This window comes from Phaseolus vulgaris, chromosome 11 (assembly GCF_000499845.2).
Source record: "Phaseolus vulgaris cultivar G19833 chromosome 11, P. vulgaris v2.0, whole genome shotgun sequence".
Classification (NCBI taxonomy): domain Eukaryota; kingdom Viridiplantae; phylum Streptophyta; class Magnoliopsida; order Fabales; family Fabaceae; genus Phaseolus; species Phaseolus vulgaris.
In genome coordinates, this window is record NC_023749.2 from 38,482,528 (window position 1) to 38,496,996 (window position 14,469).

At 33.8% G+C, this 14,469-nt stretch overlaps 1 protein-coding gene across 4 annotated transcripts; it reads right to left on the reverse strand.

Moving 5' to 3' along the window:
• Positions 1–10,671: 10,671 nt before the first annotated feature.
• On the reverse strand, positions 10,672–14,080 carry LOC137831456 (callose synthase 3-like). Of its 4 annotated transcripts, XR_011084444.1 has the most exons (7): positions 13,971–14,080; positions 12,919–12,960; positions 12,214–12,331; positions 11,560–11,899; positions 11,381–11,428; positions 11,229–11,289; positions 10,672–11,025 (listed from the first exon to the last, which is right to left on the reverse strand). XR_011084444.1 is itself a non-coding variant. In XM_068639145.1 (6 exons), exons 1-3 carry the CDS (start codon positions 12,463–12,465, stop codon positions 11,606–11,608), a joined length of 438 nt encoding a protein of 145 aa, XP_068495246.1. In that variant the 5' UTR covers positions 12,466–12,898; the 3' UTR covers positions 10,672–11,015; positions 11,229–11,289; positions 11,381–11,428; positions 11,560–11,605. The 4 variants fall into 4 exon arrangements, 2 of the variants coding, with proteins under 2 accessions (XP_068495246.1, XP_068495240.1); XM_068639145.1 differs by lacking the exons at positions 12,919–12,960; positions 13,971–14,080 and adding an exon at positions 12,436–12,898 and having other exon boundaries at positions 10,672–11,015; positions 11,560–11,895; XM_068639139.1 differs by lacking the exons at positions 12,919–12,960; positions 13,971–14,080 and adding an exon at positions 12,436–12,898 and having other exon boundaries at positions 11,560–11,895.
• Between the last annotated feature and the right edge of the window lie 389 nt (positions 14,081–14,469).

The window sequence follows — 14,469 nt, forward strand, 5'->3', positions numbered from 1 at the left end:
ATAGCAAAAGGAAGACAAAATATATGACAAACTCAAAGAATAATGAAGAAAAGACAAGCAAGAAAAAATAAGGTACTCAATTAAAGGATGTCACACAAAAGAAACCTAAAGAAAAACACTAGAATAAATGAAGAAAACAAAAACAGAACTACTGGAATTTTATGTACACTATGTGTGACTTTACAGATTTATCTGGAACTGAAGAAAGCAAACTGGATTCTGAAATTTTAACAAATGGAAATTCAAAATGTTATCTAAAAATTGGCACTGGAATCACTCAAAAACAGTAAGTCAATTAATTGTGATAAATTTTCGAAAATTACTGTCGATTCACCGTTTTTTCATAAGCATAATTTTACACACTGTACGTATTTCATTTATCATTTTTTTGTATATTGAATTTTGATGTACTTCTTTTTTCTACTATTTTGTAACACTCTCAAGAACTCAAATCCAGAATTTCAGAATTTTCCAGTAATCACAGAAATTTTAATAAATCGAAATAGTCAGCACATTTTCAAGAAAACAGAGGAAACCTAATTGGAATGAAAAACAGAAGTGAGAACTTCAAAAGACATAATAGAATTGATGTTTCATAAACTTATATAGATCTAAAATACAAGTAAGAACTCAAATCTAAAAAGAAAATGCACCAAAGGATCAAGAAAACAAACACATAAAACCGCACTCAATGAAAAATCAAGAAACCAAAATTATCAACAAAAGGACTACATAAAATTGATAACATTTTTTGGAGAAACATGACTTTGACAAAACTTATAGAGATTCAAAAATCAAAATGACACAAACACAATGTAATAAGAACAAGAAAACAGTAAGAAATACCCAAAAATAAACCTAAAACATAATGGTAAAGACAAGAATGTAAAGTTCTTGAATTAAAAGTGTCAAAACAACTCAAACACACTCAAGAACAAACCTAAGACTCATGATACCACATGATGTGATTCCAATAACAAGATATGGATATGATATGAACATGTTATGGATTGGGAATTGGGTTATGTGTTCAGTGTACCAGTCGAGTAGACGGTGGTGGTTTAGGGAAAATAAAACGAGGTATCCCTTGATTGGGTGTTTAGGAGGTGCCTGTTTATGGTGATAACACCCTTGTCACATATTACACCAGTTGTTTGTCTCAACCGGTGTAATATGTCCCTTCTGGAACACAAGGTTTTGGACTATTTTATTTAAATTTTGGAACATATTCCAACAATTTTTACAACCTCGGTGTAAATTGAGATTGATATATTACATCGCTCGGATCTACATCGGTTATAGAACTAATGTAAAATGTCTCCCAGAACTGGTGTAATATGTGTTTTCTGCATTAGTGTTTCTATCATTTTCAATGTTATGTTGAATACGAAATAAATTAAGTTAAAATAAATATTATTTATTTTAATTATGTTTAAAATGTGTAATAGTACTTTTTCTTTGAGTAAATACAAATAAAAATAATTGACTTCCACCAGGGGAAAAAGTCCATTTACGATGCCAAATGCTTTAAATGCTTTAACTGAATACGCTCCAGTCATTAAATGCTTTGACCAATCTATTTTAAATGCAATTAAGAGTTTGTTAAGATTTGATAACAAACTATATCCTTGAATATATTCTGAAAAACTGTTTTTAAGGATCAAGAATCTTGAGACAAAGTTTTTAAACTAAGAGTTTTTCAAAGAATTCTGAGATTTCTAAAAGAGTTGAGAGATTGATCAAGGTGCTGGAATAGGATTCTACTTGTATTGATTTCAGATATTCATCTGTAACAAGTGTAATCTTTGTAAACTGCTGAACAATTCGTTTGTGTGTTTTTGCTGAGATTGGCTGTGTGTTCTTGAGGTGTTCAAGATTAGCAATCTTAGTGTGTGCAAAGGAGAGTGTGTTTCTTGAGGTTTTCAAGGTCATTCTCTTGGTTGTTGTATAAGTGATCAAGGTGTGGTTGCTTAGTGGATATCCTCAGGGTTTCTGAGAAGACTGGATGTAGCTCTGGTTTGGAGTGAACCAGTATAAACAACTGTGTAGAATCTTTCTATCTCTAACTCTTTAATTTCAGTTTGTTTGTTGTTTGCTAGTATAAACAACCGATTGTTTCGAAGAAACAACCGATTGTTTTTTCTAGTATTACAATTTTTGCTTGCTGTTTTGGCTAACTGAATTGCTGAATCAATTGGTTTCTGAAATAAATTCATTCTAACTTTGAAAAGTTTGCGAAAACCCCTTTAAACAATTCACCCCCCTCTAGTTTAAAGCCATCTTTTCCAACATATATATATATATATATATATATATATATCGGTTTTATTGTTATTCGATGTCCATCAAAACGTGGTGGCATTTTTTAAATTAAAACAGGAGTAAAACGGCGGTTGTGGGAGGAATAGCCATTTTTGACCGAAGAGATTGAGTGTAACATGGCAGTTAGGGTCAAACCACCGTATATTTTAATCGTTTTTGGTCTAACACGACAGTCTTACCGAAGCATCACCGTTTTAGACCTCTTAAATTACCTTATTTTGAAGCCAACCACTATACTTTCACTTTTTTTTGTCTTCTTCGTGAACGTCTCTCTGGCTCTCCATCTCTGCAAACCTTCTTAAGTTCTTCCTTCACATTCACACTCATTGCGACATTCTCTCATTGCTTATTGCTCTTTCTCTCATGGCTCAATGCTCATTTCGTTCATCCCGTTCATTACTCAAGGTCTTCACTGTTAGAATGTATGGCTTTAAACTAGAGGGGGGATGAATGGTTTAAAGAGGGTTTTCACAAACTTTTAAGTCTAGAATGAAATCACTTTGAGAAAACTTGAATTTGAATTCAGTTTGCCAAAAACACAAAGCAAATAAGCACAACACCAGAAAAACAATCGGTTGTTTATACCAGTTCACAAATATAAAACTGAATTTAAAGAGTTTAAAGGATAGAGATTTTGAACACACAGGTTTATACTGGTTCACTCTTAACCAAGAGCTACATCCAGTCTTCCCATAAACATCTGGGAATCCACTAAGCAATCAACCCTAGATTACTTACAACACCACCAAAGAAGTGACGTTGATCCCCTCAAGACACACACTTCCTTTGGCTCAACACAACACCACTAAGAATGCTGATCTTGACAACCTCAAGAACACAGAGCACTTCTCAGCTTCACACACAGAGTTTCTTCAAAGGTACAAAGGATTACACTTGTTACAGAAAAGATCTGAAATCAATACAAGATGAAAATCCTATATCACACTCTCTTTGATCCAAGCAATCTCAAAAGCAATCTCCAAATCTTCAAAAGCAAAAACAATGAAAAACTCAAATCTGTTTTTCTTTGATTAAATCTCAGTTGTTGTTTGTTACATAATCTGAACAAACTATTTATTGCATTCAAAGATTGGTCAAAGCATTTAAAACTGGAGTGTATTCAGTTATAAAATCATTTAATGCTTAGTCAAAGCACAAAACAGTTTTCTGTTATGGTCCTAAAACAAACAATCGGTTGAATGCTCGAATCAATCGGTTGTTTTGGTTTGACAGCAAGTCAACCATCAAAAACAGTTTTCAACCTTTCTAAAAACACATAAGTACAAAACAATCGGTTGTTTCCACAAAACAACAGGTTGTTTGTCACTTAGTTTGAAAAACACTTTTCTTTTAAAAGGTTTGAGAATTGGATTCAATCAAGAGTGGATTTACACAGAAAATCTACCCCAGATCCTATCTAAAGACAGCTCAGCAATAACAAGCACATCCAGCCTTCGATCAACCTTCAAAGGGTTTGGATTCTTCAAAGCTTGAACACACTTGAATCAACAATCTCCCCCTATTTGATGAAGACAAATCCCTGGTTGCTTGTGTTGGATTTGATTGAATCTGAAAGAGTTCCTGCAAGACAAAGTTTAAGCAAAGCACAATATCTCTGATATAGGGTTAGAGAAAAAGCAGAAACATTATATCAAAACAGTATATCAGCAGTTCTATAACCATAAAAAATAAGGCTTACTTAAACATCCATAAACCACATAGAGTTTTGCAGAAATAAAAGAAAACGAAAGACAACACAACATAAATCTCCCCCTATTTGTCTTCAAAAATAGACAAAAAGAAGAGATAAAAAGATAATTGTTCCAGATCATACAGAAAAAGAGAACAAAAGCAATAAAATTGATACAAGACCAAAAACAATCGGTTGTCGCGTGAATTCAACCGGTTGGTTTTCCTTTAATCTTCCTTGCCATACTGGAGTTCAAAGATCTGATTCTGAACATCTTCTATCTGTTCCTCCAAGGTCATGAACCGTGTATCCATGTTGTTGAACCTGTTGTCTATACTATGGAAGTTGCTTACACACAAATCATGAAGATTTCTTTGATTCTCGGCAAATCCATCAAGCCTATTGACCATGTATCTTTCAAAAGAAGACATGGATGGCATTTCATCTCCTTGATTCCCTGCACTGGTTCCAGCACCTAGATTGGTTTCAGGTTGCTCTTCTTGATGAAAATCCATGTCAGCAGCTTGATCTTCTTCTTTAAAATCAGTAGTTGCAGCACTTGATGAGGCACCATGATCACCATCTTTGCTCACCCATTTGCCACTTATTTTGGTGAATCCCATCTTGCTAAGAGAGCCATTGTTCATCTCTTGAGTTTACTTAACCAACTCAGATGTCTCATCTTCCAGATTCACTTCAAAATAAAGCAGAAATTTAGAGATCAAAACAGCATAGGGAAAGTGATAATCACTTAACCTCATGGCTTTTTGCATGTGCTCTTTGATGATGTGGATCCAGTTGATTCTGATCTTCTTCATGATGCAGTAGATGTACACTAGATCTTCTTCTGTTAGGACAGAATGATTGCTCCCCCTTGGAGTAAGAATCCAAGTTACAATAAGAGCAAGCAACCTTTCATCTAGCTTTAAGCCTCCAAGCGAACAAGTTCTTACTTGGGCATTTTGATTCTTCAAGCAACTCTTATAGTATTGGACTTTGTTGATATCCTCCACTACTCCAAGGTTTCCCTTGTTGATTCTTAGGCCAACATATTTCAAACCAGCAACAACAGTCCACACATCATAAGTGATCTCCATGTCAACTCCCTTCATATGAGAAACAAGGTTGTTTCCCTCAACCTTGAGATCTGAATCAAATCAGGGTAGATGTTTCCCTTCATCTCCAAGAATCTTCATAGAGATTGATCTTTGAGCAGCTTCCTCACATTGTCTATGATGTGATTCCACTAGCCATATAGAGAATGATTCTTGACATTCTTAGGAATCACCTTGAGCTGGACATTATTGAGGCACTTTTCTTAGAGTTGGATCATTGTTCTAAGACAAGAACTCACCAAAAACTAGTACCAAATCCCAAACTCCTTTGGATGTTCCACATATTGTCAAATTGAATCAACAAAGAGAGGTAAAATTAAAACACACCGAACTGAAAAGGATGATAAGCAAACTGAACCGAACAAAGTGAAATTAAAAGGCAAAGAACAGAAAATAGGTGCTGGAAAACAAGAACAGCCGAACCAAAACAACAGACAACAAGCTTAGAACAAGGAATTAACAAAAAAGAAAGGAAGAAGAGAAGAATTGCTCATGAAGATGGATGAATGATGGATGATCTCGCCACTAGAAGTGTGGATGCTCCTAGATGAGAGTGTTGCCGCCACTTAAGGACACCATGGATCCTTCAAGATAAGACTAGAGAAGAAGGCTCAAAAGCTCTCCAATGCTCACTCCAATTTTGAGTATAGTGTCTTTAGATAAATTCAAATCTGAAATTTACAAAGAGAGCACCTCTATTTATAGCCTAAGGTGCTGAAATGTAAGCTACACAAATTCAAAAACTCCCTCCTAAAAAGCTTCTAGAATTTGCACCTAAAACAAAGCATGAGGAAGGTGTGATCCCTTCTCTTACTTTGGCACCTCCTTATTTACTCCTACACCTATCTACTAACACACCCCTCTAAGACTCTTAACAAAAGACTAAAAGATGCTTTAACAATAGAGGTTTCTAATGTTTCCCTCTAAGCACCTTCAACAATATTCTTTATTATTTAATACTTGGCCTTGCCCTTCATAGGATGGACTTGGGTTTGGGCTTGGGCTTTGGGCTTGGGCCTCTCTTTATTTTATGTCTTCTTTTAATTTTGAGAAGACTAGAAGGAAGAACTTCAAGTGTGATGGTGAATTGCCTCTTCCATCATTAATAAAAACCTCCTTTACTTGACTCTCATCATACTCCCCGAGTTGGAGAGAATTCGTCCACGAATTCTGAATCCCTGCATATAACAAAGTCAGTTTACTTTTATAATCAAAAGTGTAAGAAAAAGGAAGACATGACTTAGCACATGGAACCAAAGGGATTGCAGAAAAGGATGTCCTATAAATCAACCAAGTTGGAAAAATTTGTTTGGGAATGATGATGTTTTTTGGAAAAAGACCTCTTAAATGGTGAAACCCATTAGGAGGTATGAAAAAATCATCCCTAACATATTTTAACCAAGGTGGTGTTGAAATAGGAACCTTGGGTAATGAAAAAGATAAAGAAGAAGAAGACCTTGGAGGGTCCATTTGAGGTATAGCACGAGTCAACATGATGGATTTAGAGGAGAAAATGGTGTGACTCGGTGTAGTACTTACTTCTTTTTCTTTCTCATTTTCTCTTTTAGTTTTCATTTTTATTTGGTCCTCATGAACCTCTTTGGGAGAGAGGGGTTTTAATATAACCTTGCGCCCTAGGAAGGAAAAACACATTGTATTGGATAGGCCATCATGTAAAACATGTCTATCATATTGCCAAGGCCTTCCTAAAAGAAGATGAGATGCTTCCATGGGCACAACATCACATAAAACCTCATCTTTATACTTTCCTATTGCAAAGTTAATGAGGACTTGTTTATTCACCATGATTTCACCTACTTCACTAAGCCATTGTAATTTGTAGGGCCTGGTATGAGAGATAGTGGGTAAGGCTAACTTCTCCACAACTCTTGTACTAGCCACATTAGTGCAACTTCCCCCATCAATAATCAAGGAACATAACTTGTTGTTGATAAGACATCGGGTGTGAAAAATATTTTCTTTTTGAGTATCATTCAAAGATTTTGGAATTGTGCCCAACATACGTCTTACCATCAATAAGTCACCATCACAAGGACTTTCACTCTCATTTTCACTTGATGGTCTAGAAGGTGAAGAATGCCTAGGTGAATTGGAATCATGCTCACTAACTACAATGCCTTCATGCATGTACATACTTCGTTTAGAAGGGCAATGAGCAGCAATGTGACCATATCCCAAACATTTAAAACACTTTTGACTAGACGATTTAATTGGGGATTTAGGCCTAGAAGTAGATGGCGTAGGATCCTTGGGTTTGAAAGAAGAATCTTTGGAAGGATGTTTAGAAAAAGAATTTTTGTTTCTCCAAGACTTGGAGTAGTATCCATCATTGGAAGCATTTTTGAAAGAGTTTTTCTTAGCAAGTTGGGCTTCCACCTTCATTGCAAGATGAACTAAAGAGCCCAATGATGAATACTCTTGTAACTCAACAATGTCTTGAATATCCTTCCTAAGACCACTCACAAACCTAGCAATCATAGCTTCCTCACTTTCCTCTAATTCAATTTTAAGCACAAGCGTTTCTAGCTCTTTATAATATTCATCCACATTTAGCGTGCCTTGTTGAAACCGTTGGAGTCTCAACATGAGGTCTTTCCTAAAATGTGGGGGCACAAATCTAGCGCGCATTTGATCCTTTAAAGAGTTCCAAGAGTCCACGGGAGGACCCTTGTGATAGATAATGTCCTTTACAATTACATGCCACCATTTCATGGCATAATCACTAAACTCTAGGGTGGCTAGCTTAAGCTTATGCTCATCTTGGATCTCATGGATCTCAAATATTTGTTCACACTTAGCCTCCCAATCTAAATATACATTAGGATCACTAGAGCCATTAAAACAAGGAAGCTTGACCGAAGGTAGCCTAGCCTTTGCATCTTGGTAGTAACCATTGCCGTAGTGATGTCTTTCTCCTTGATGATGAGGTCTTTGTCCATGAAATTGTGGTGGATTCCTCCTTCTCCTATGCTCTTCTTCACGGCCAAAATCATTTGAAGAGGCTCTTGAAGATGGTCTATGAGAATGATGCCCATCATGGATAGAAGGAGATGGTCTAGCTTGTTGGACCTCCATCTTTTGCATTTTCTCTTCCAATCGTCTAATAGTTCTTTGTGCTTCATGTAATTCACCAAGGATTGAAGCTTTGGATGGAGAATTCTGCTTGTATGATTCATCACTTGAAAATACAGCATTTTGGAAATAAAAAACAGCAAACACACAAAAACAGCAAACAAGTTAAGCAACAAAAATTAGCAAAAACAGTGAGTGTGGCCAGCAAGAATGCCGAAGTGAAATGAGGCAGAAAAAGAGGTCACTCTCAAAGAAATAATGTCCTTGCACCAATCTGATCTTGAGGTCTTGGAATCCTCAAATGAAAGATGTCAAAGCAAGCACACCAATCTCAAAAGCAACCACCACAAAACCAATGAAACAATAAAGACAAACAAGAAAAGGTATAAGCAAGGAAAGGTAATTGCAAAAGGAAAACTATATGTAAGACAAACTCAAAGAGTAAGAATGAAAGACAATCAAGAAAATAAAGAACTCAATGAGAAAGTAGGCACACAAAAGAATACTTAAGGAAAAGCACTAGAGTAGATGAAGAAAACAAAAAATTAGCTACTGGAAATATTTTTTTTTAAAATGCAAACTGTGCTTGATATTCACTGATTTAACTGGAATGATGTAGAGCGAACTGGATTATGAAATTTAAACCACAGAAACGTCAAGATGTTAACTCAATAATGGCACTGGAATCAATTAAAAACAGTAAGCCAATTAATTGAGATAAATTTTTTAAAATCGCTGCCAGATTACCGTATTCTTTTCGGCAGAAAATTGTACACTTTTTTTATTTTATTTATCATTTTTTGTGTACTTTGAATTTTTGAATGATTCTTTTTTTACTCTTTTCTAACACTTTGAATATCACAAATCCAGAATTTCAGAATTTTCCAGTGAGTAAATCAATTGCAATAAGGAAAAACAGTAAGCACTTTTTTCAGAAACAGAGGAATCCTAATAGGAATAAAAAACAGAATTATGAACTAGCAAAGACATAATGGAAAATGATGTATTGGAACTTGTATAGGTCTAGAATACAAGTATGAACTCAATTCTAAAAAGAAAATGCACAAAGGATCAATATCAATTCAGAAAATTATATGACACTAAAGCAAGAAACAATCAAAAACAATAAAAGTACTACTAGAAGTAATGACAATTATGGAATAACATGACTAAGACAAAACTTGACATGATTACAAAATTAAAAGACACATGACAAAAAAATAACAACAAGTGAAAGGAAGCTTAAGGTAAACTCTAGGAAGGAGAATGCCATTCCAAAAGAGCAACCATACTCATATGAATAATGAGTGCCATAAACCTTTTCACAAGCACTTGGTGTAACAAAAGAAAAACAGCAAGAAAAACTCAATTAACACCTAAAACAGAAACTTAAATTGCAAGAAAATTAAAGAGCTCTTGAAATTAAAGTACACACAACTCAACAATTAAACAAGAAGAACCTAAGACTCATGATACCACATGATGTGATTCCACTAGCCATATAGAGAATGATTCTTGACATTCTTAGGAATCACCTTGAGCTGGACATTATTTGAGGCACTTTTCTTAGAGTTGGATCATTGTTCTAAGACAAGAACTCACCAAAAACTAGTACCAAATCCCAAACTCCTTTGGATGTTCCACATATTGTCAAATTGAATCAACAAAGAGAGGTAAAATTAAAACACACCGAACAGAAAAGGATGATAAGCAAACTGAACCGAACAAAGTGAAATTAAAAGGCAAAGAACATAAAATAGGTGCTGGAAAACAAGAACAGCCGAACCAAAACAACAAGACAACAAGCTTAGAACAAGGAATTAACAAAGAAGAAAGGAAAACACTACAAAAAAACGTGTATAATGCGGCGGTTATTTTCGTAAAAACTGGCGGTTTTAACCGCCGCATTATACGTATGTGGCGGTACCGCGTACCGCCAGAATTCTTCCCGCCACAAAGTTTAATGTGGCGGTCAATTGAGAACCGTTGTAGCAGACGCCATATTATGCATTGTATAAAGTGGCGGTTTTAAGCATGTAATTGGCGTTAGTTATAAATGTCGTAATTTTAAAACTGGGTAAACCAATTCTAACGTAAATAATGACATTTTTAACCGCCGCCACTTGATACAGTATGACATTTATAATACATTTTATAACTGTCATAATTCGAATATTAAATATTTAATTTTATTTTTAATATTTATAATAATTTATTTAATTCTATTTTATAATTTGATTTCATAATATTATTTAATTTCATATTATAATTAAACTTTAATTTTATTTTTAACATTTATAATAATTTATTTAATTCTATTTTATAATTTGATTTTATAATATTAATTATTTTGATATTATAATTAAATTCCACTACACAATTATGTTTCATAATATAATGAAGTTATAACATAAACTAATTTCATAATATAATTAAAATTGATAAATATAATAATCAAAAGATAAGTTCATTCATTCATTGAAAAAACAAAGTTGATAATGTCAAACTAATCCAAACAACAAGTAAATTAAATTGTCAAAATATAAATAGTTTCACTTTCTAAACATATTACAAGTAAATTCTCAATCCTAATTTGTCTTACTCCCTCCACTTGATCTTATATTCTGGATTGGTGATGGAGCACCACTAGCAACATCCGGTGCCTGAAAGTTGTCATCATAGCTGACAACCACATGTATTCCAACGGGCCAATTATGAGCATCCTAACCTTGAGCTTCATTTTCTGAGTACACAAGCTGAGACATTGTGGTCCACATTTAATGGGACTACACAAGCTGATTTTTTCTGTAAATTAGTACATTAATATTATAGATGATATAGTTAAACTAAAGTCAATTTGACAAAGGTTGGTCATAAAAAATACAAGAACCAAGACATTGAAGTTTAAGACAAAAAAGTATACATTCATTTCTACAATCAAGGGAAGTTAAGAAAAGAAGGGAAAGATTAGAGTTATCCACAAATCATGAATGAAAATAAATCATCACCTCTATATAGTAACTGAAAGCTAACTTTGTAATTATGAGGAGAACCCAGAACATTGTGTACCTTACATTATAAACAATGATACATTATGATTAGATCCAAGGAAAATAATACTATTCACAATTGAGAGGAACTTCTAAAACTAGATTCTTACTTGAAAAGGGAAAATGTGCTCTCATGCATTCCCCTAGTAGAGTCGAGGCTGCCAATTACAAAGAATCAAAATAGCTATTTTAAATTCAGTATATCTCAGGTGCAGAGGCAAAAAATGATTGTTCCTATGTGTACCAGCCGAAAAGTATGCATAGGAAAAAGGGTAGCCATATCACCTACCTGTGACCACCACATCATAAGCATCACAATCCTATAGTTTGACCTCTCAAGAAAACGGCGAATGAGTGGGAACAAAAACAACATGGCAGCTAGCATATTTGGTGACAGGTATACAACAACGACCATAATAAAGAATGAAGGCGAATTTTGAATTGCTTCCAAACCAACTTTGTATCGTTTGAGCAAACCCAGGAGGATTTTCCCAAGTATAAGCATAACTAACTGATAGAACAATCACCCATGCTGCAGCTGAAACAACTTTTAGAATGTATCTCAACTTAACATGCATAGACATGCTCCATTGTGATTTCCAACTGAGGATCACATCCAGAATAGCTGCCTATATAAACATAAAGTAAAAATTATTACCATAAGCAACTTACACTTTCATAATGCCAAGATTGTTTAAAACAATGTGGGTACACAAAAATGGCCTTTAAATAGCAAGTAAAAAAAATCACTAAATAAATCTTCTTCTGATGTCTATCAGCAGTTGCATGTTAAACAAACAAGCATTAAAATAGAAGAACAAAGGGCTCTTGAATAGAAGCCAGAGTAGCAATATAGCCTAAAATTTTGTACAAAAATATGAATATGGCTATTGAGAAATATCCACAAGCAATATATGTGCTGGTAATATTTGCTATTACCTACCTTGTCCAAGCTTCAAGATAGCAGCAATTATAAACACACTAAGCACCTTCTTGAAAACATTCACATCAATGATTGCACTTGGATCCCCAGTTCCATTCCAAGCAACAATAATCATAGCCTAAGATAAATTAGCTCTTTCAGAAATGGATATATTTTGCTAGATATTGAATGAAGGGAAAAATCATACACATAGATTGCGAAGGACAACAGACAAATTATTACCTGTAAGCATAGAATAAAAAAACCCCACATGCGATCAAAACTTCTGAAAATATGCCAAAATGATCTTATCTCAACAAAATTGACTTTTCCAACCCATTTGTCCCTGTTAACTGGTTTGTTATTCTGTAGATTAAGTATATATCAAGGCTTAAAATCCAGTGGCAGGAATATGTTTTAGGTTTTCAGTCGTAGCTATCCAAATGTACTTCATTTACAGTAATGGGAATTTTAAAAAGCACCCATTTAACATTTCAAATCAGGATCATAATCAAATGGAGAATATTTTCTTCCCATTTTCAGAAAAAAATCCAAGCAGTCATTGATTATCATAATGATTCTTTACAGAAAAAAGCATTTCATAACCAATATAATCAACCAAATATATTATGCATGTCATCTATAAATCAATTTTCAACTTCGAAACAACTTTTTCTTCTAAGAACTAAATTTATAAAACTACAAAGCAAAAACACGAGGCCATACCTTTTCTTATATGGTTACGGAGTCCACGTGTGCATGAGTGAACTTCCGTATGCATATTTTGCCATATTGAAACAGTTGTATAGTCAGCAGCAGAATAAATAGCAATAAATTAATAAGTAGAATTTAATCGGTGAATTGATCACAAAAGATTGTACAATGCATATTCAAGCAAATATTTTTTTGGAACAAAGACACATAAAAGAATTAGAGAGAAGCTAAATAAGTGAGAAAAGCAGACAGGATAAATGTAAAGAAACAAAATTGCAAGCTGATAGCAAACACTGATACTCGAATTTTATTATGTAAAGATAAAAAATACAAAAAAGAATACCAAATTTCTACATTCATAAAACTATTTAGTACTCATAGCAGCACACCATTAAGAGTCTTGAAGAGCTTATTTTACAGTTTTGGATTTGATTGAGTCACTTGTGGAGTTGCAGGAACAATAGGATTAGGATGAAATATTTCAGGAATATAGGTAGAAACCAAAGAGGAATTAATGTGGAAGTGGTTGAAAAAAGATGTGGATATCGAAACTATGCTCATTAAAAATGTCATCTTTAGAAATAAAGATTCTGCCAGCTGAAGATAAACACATATATCCTTTATGACTGGCAGAATACCCCAAACCAAACTGATCTTGAAGACAATGCTTTGCTAAATTTTCAAAATAAATAAAAAATAGGATAATTTAATGAGAACAAAATTCATGAATAAAAAGAGTAACTATTGTAAAACTGCATGAGTATAGTTTTGTAAAAAGTTATGAAATAATCTAATATTAACTTAACACTGCACTCAAAGAAAATCAATCTGTCATACTCCTGTTAAGTAGAATAAAGAAGATTCATTGGTAACACAGTATTGGTTCACTTTTAAAATATCAGACTCAAATAAAGATCAACATTCTCAATACATCATACTAAATTAAAAGGGTTAAGAAAAATAAATGTACTTATGAGTCACTAAGCCCATGTTGAGTCTAGAGATATACCCTAATAATGGAATGAGACAACCAATCCCAATAAAAAATAAAGAGCAGTACTTACAGTTTGTTAAACTCTGGATACTGTTGTTGAGCTTCCTACATCCAGAATTTATATAGGCTTTAACTCTTAGTTTCATTAGCCACAATTATCTTCTCCACTAATTTAGAATTCATATCTATAGGAGGCCTCCTAATAAAATAAGGAGGCGTTTTGTTCCATGGAATCCTTTTGCATTCCGGAAAAATGAAAGTACAAATCTTTATTCCTATGTTTGTTAGAAAGCTGGATACATTTGTTTGTACAATTTTTATATGCATGATAGAAGTTACTTTGTAACCTCCATTATAAAGTCCATTATTTTATTTTATTACTTTAATTAATTTAGAATTTAAAAAGTATTATCAGAAATATGAAAGCTAACCAAACATATTTTAGATATGCCTAGGAATAACTTTCCAATTATAACATTCCTGTGTAGACTTCGTTCCTGGGAATGATAAATCATGACTTGAAGCAAACGCCCCGAAAGTGAATAATAAGCAATATCATTAGTTTACAG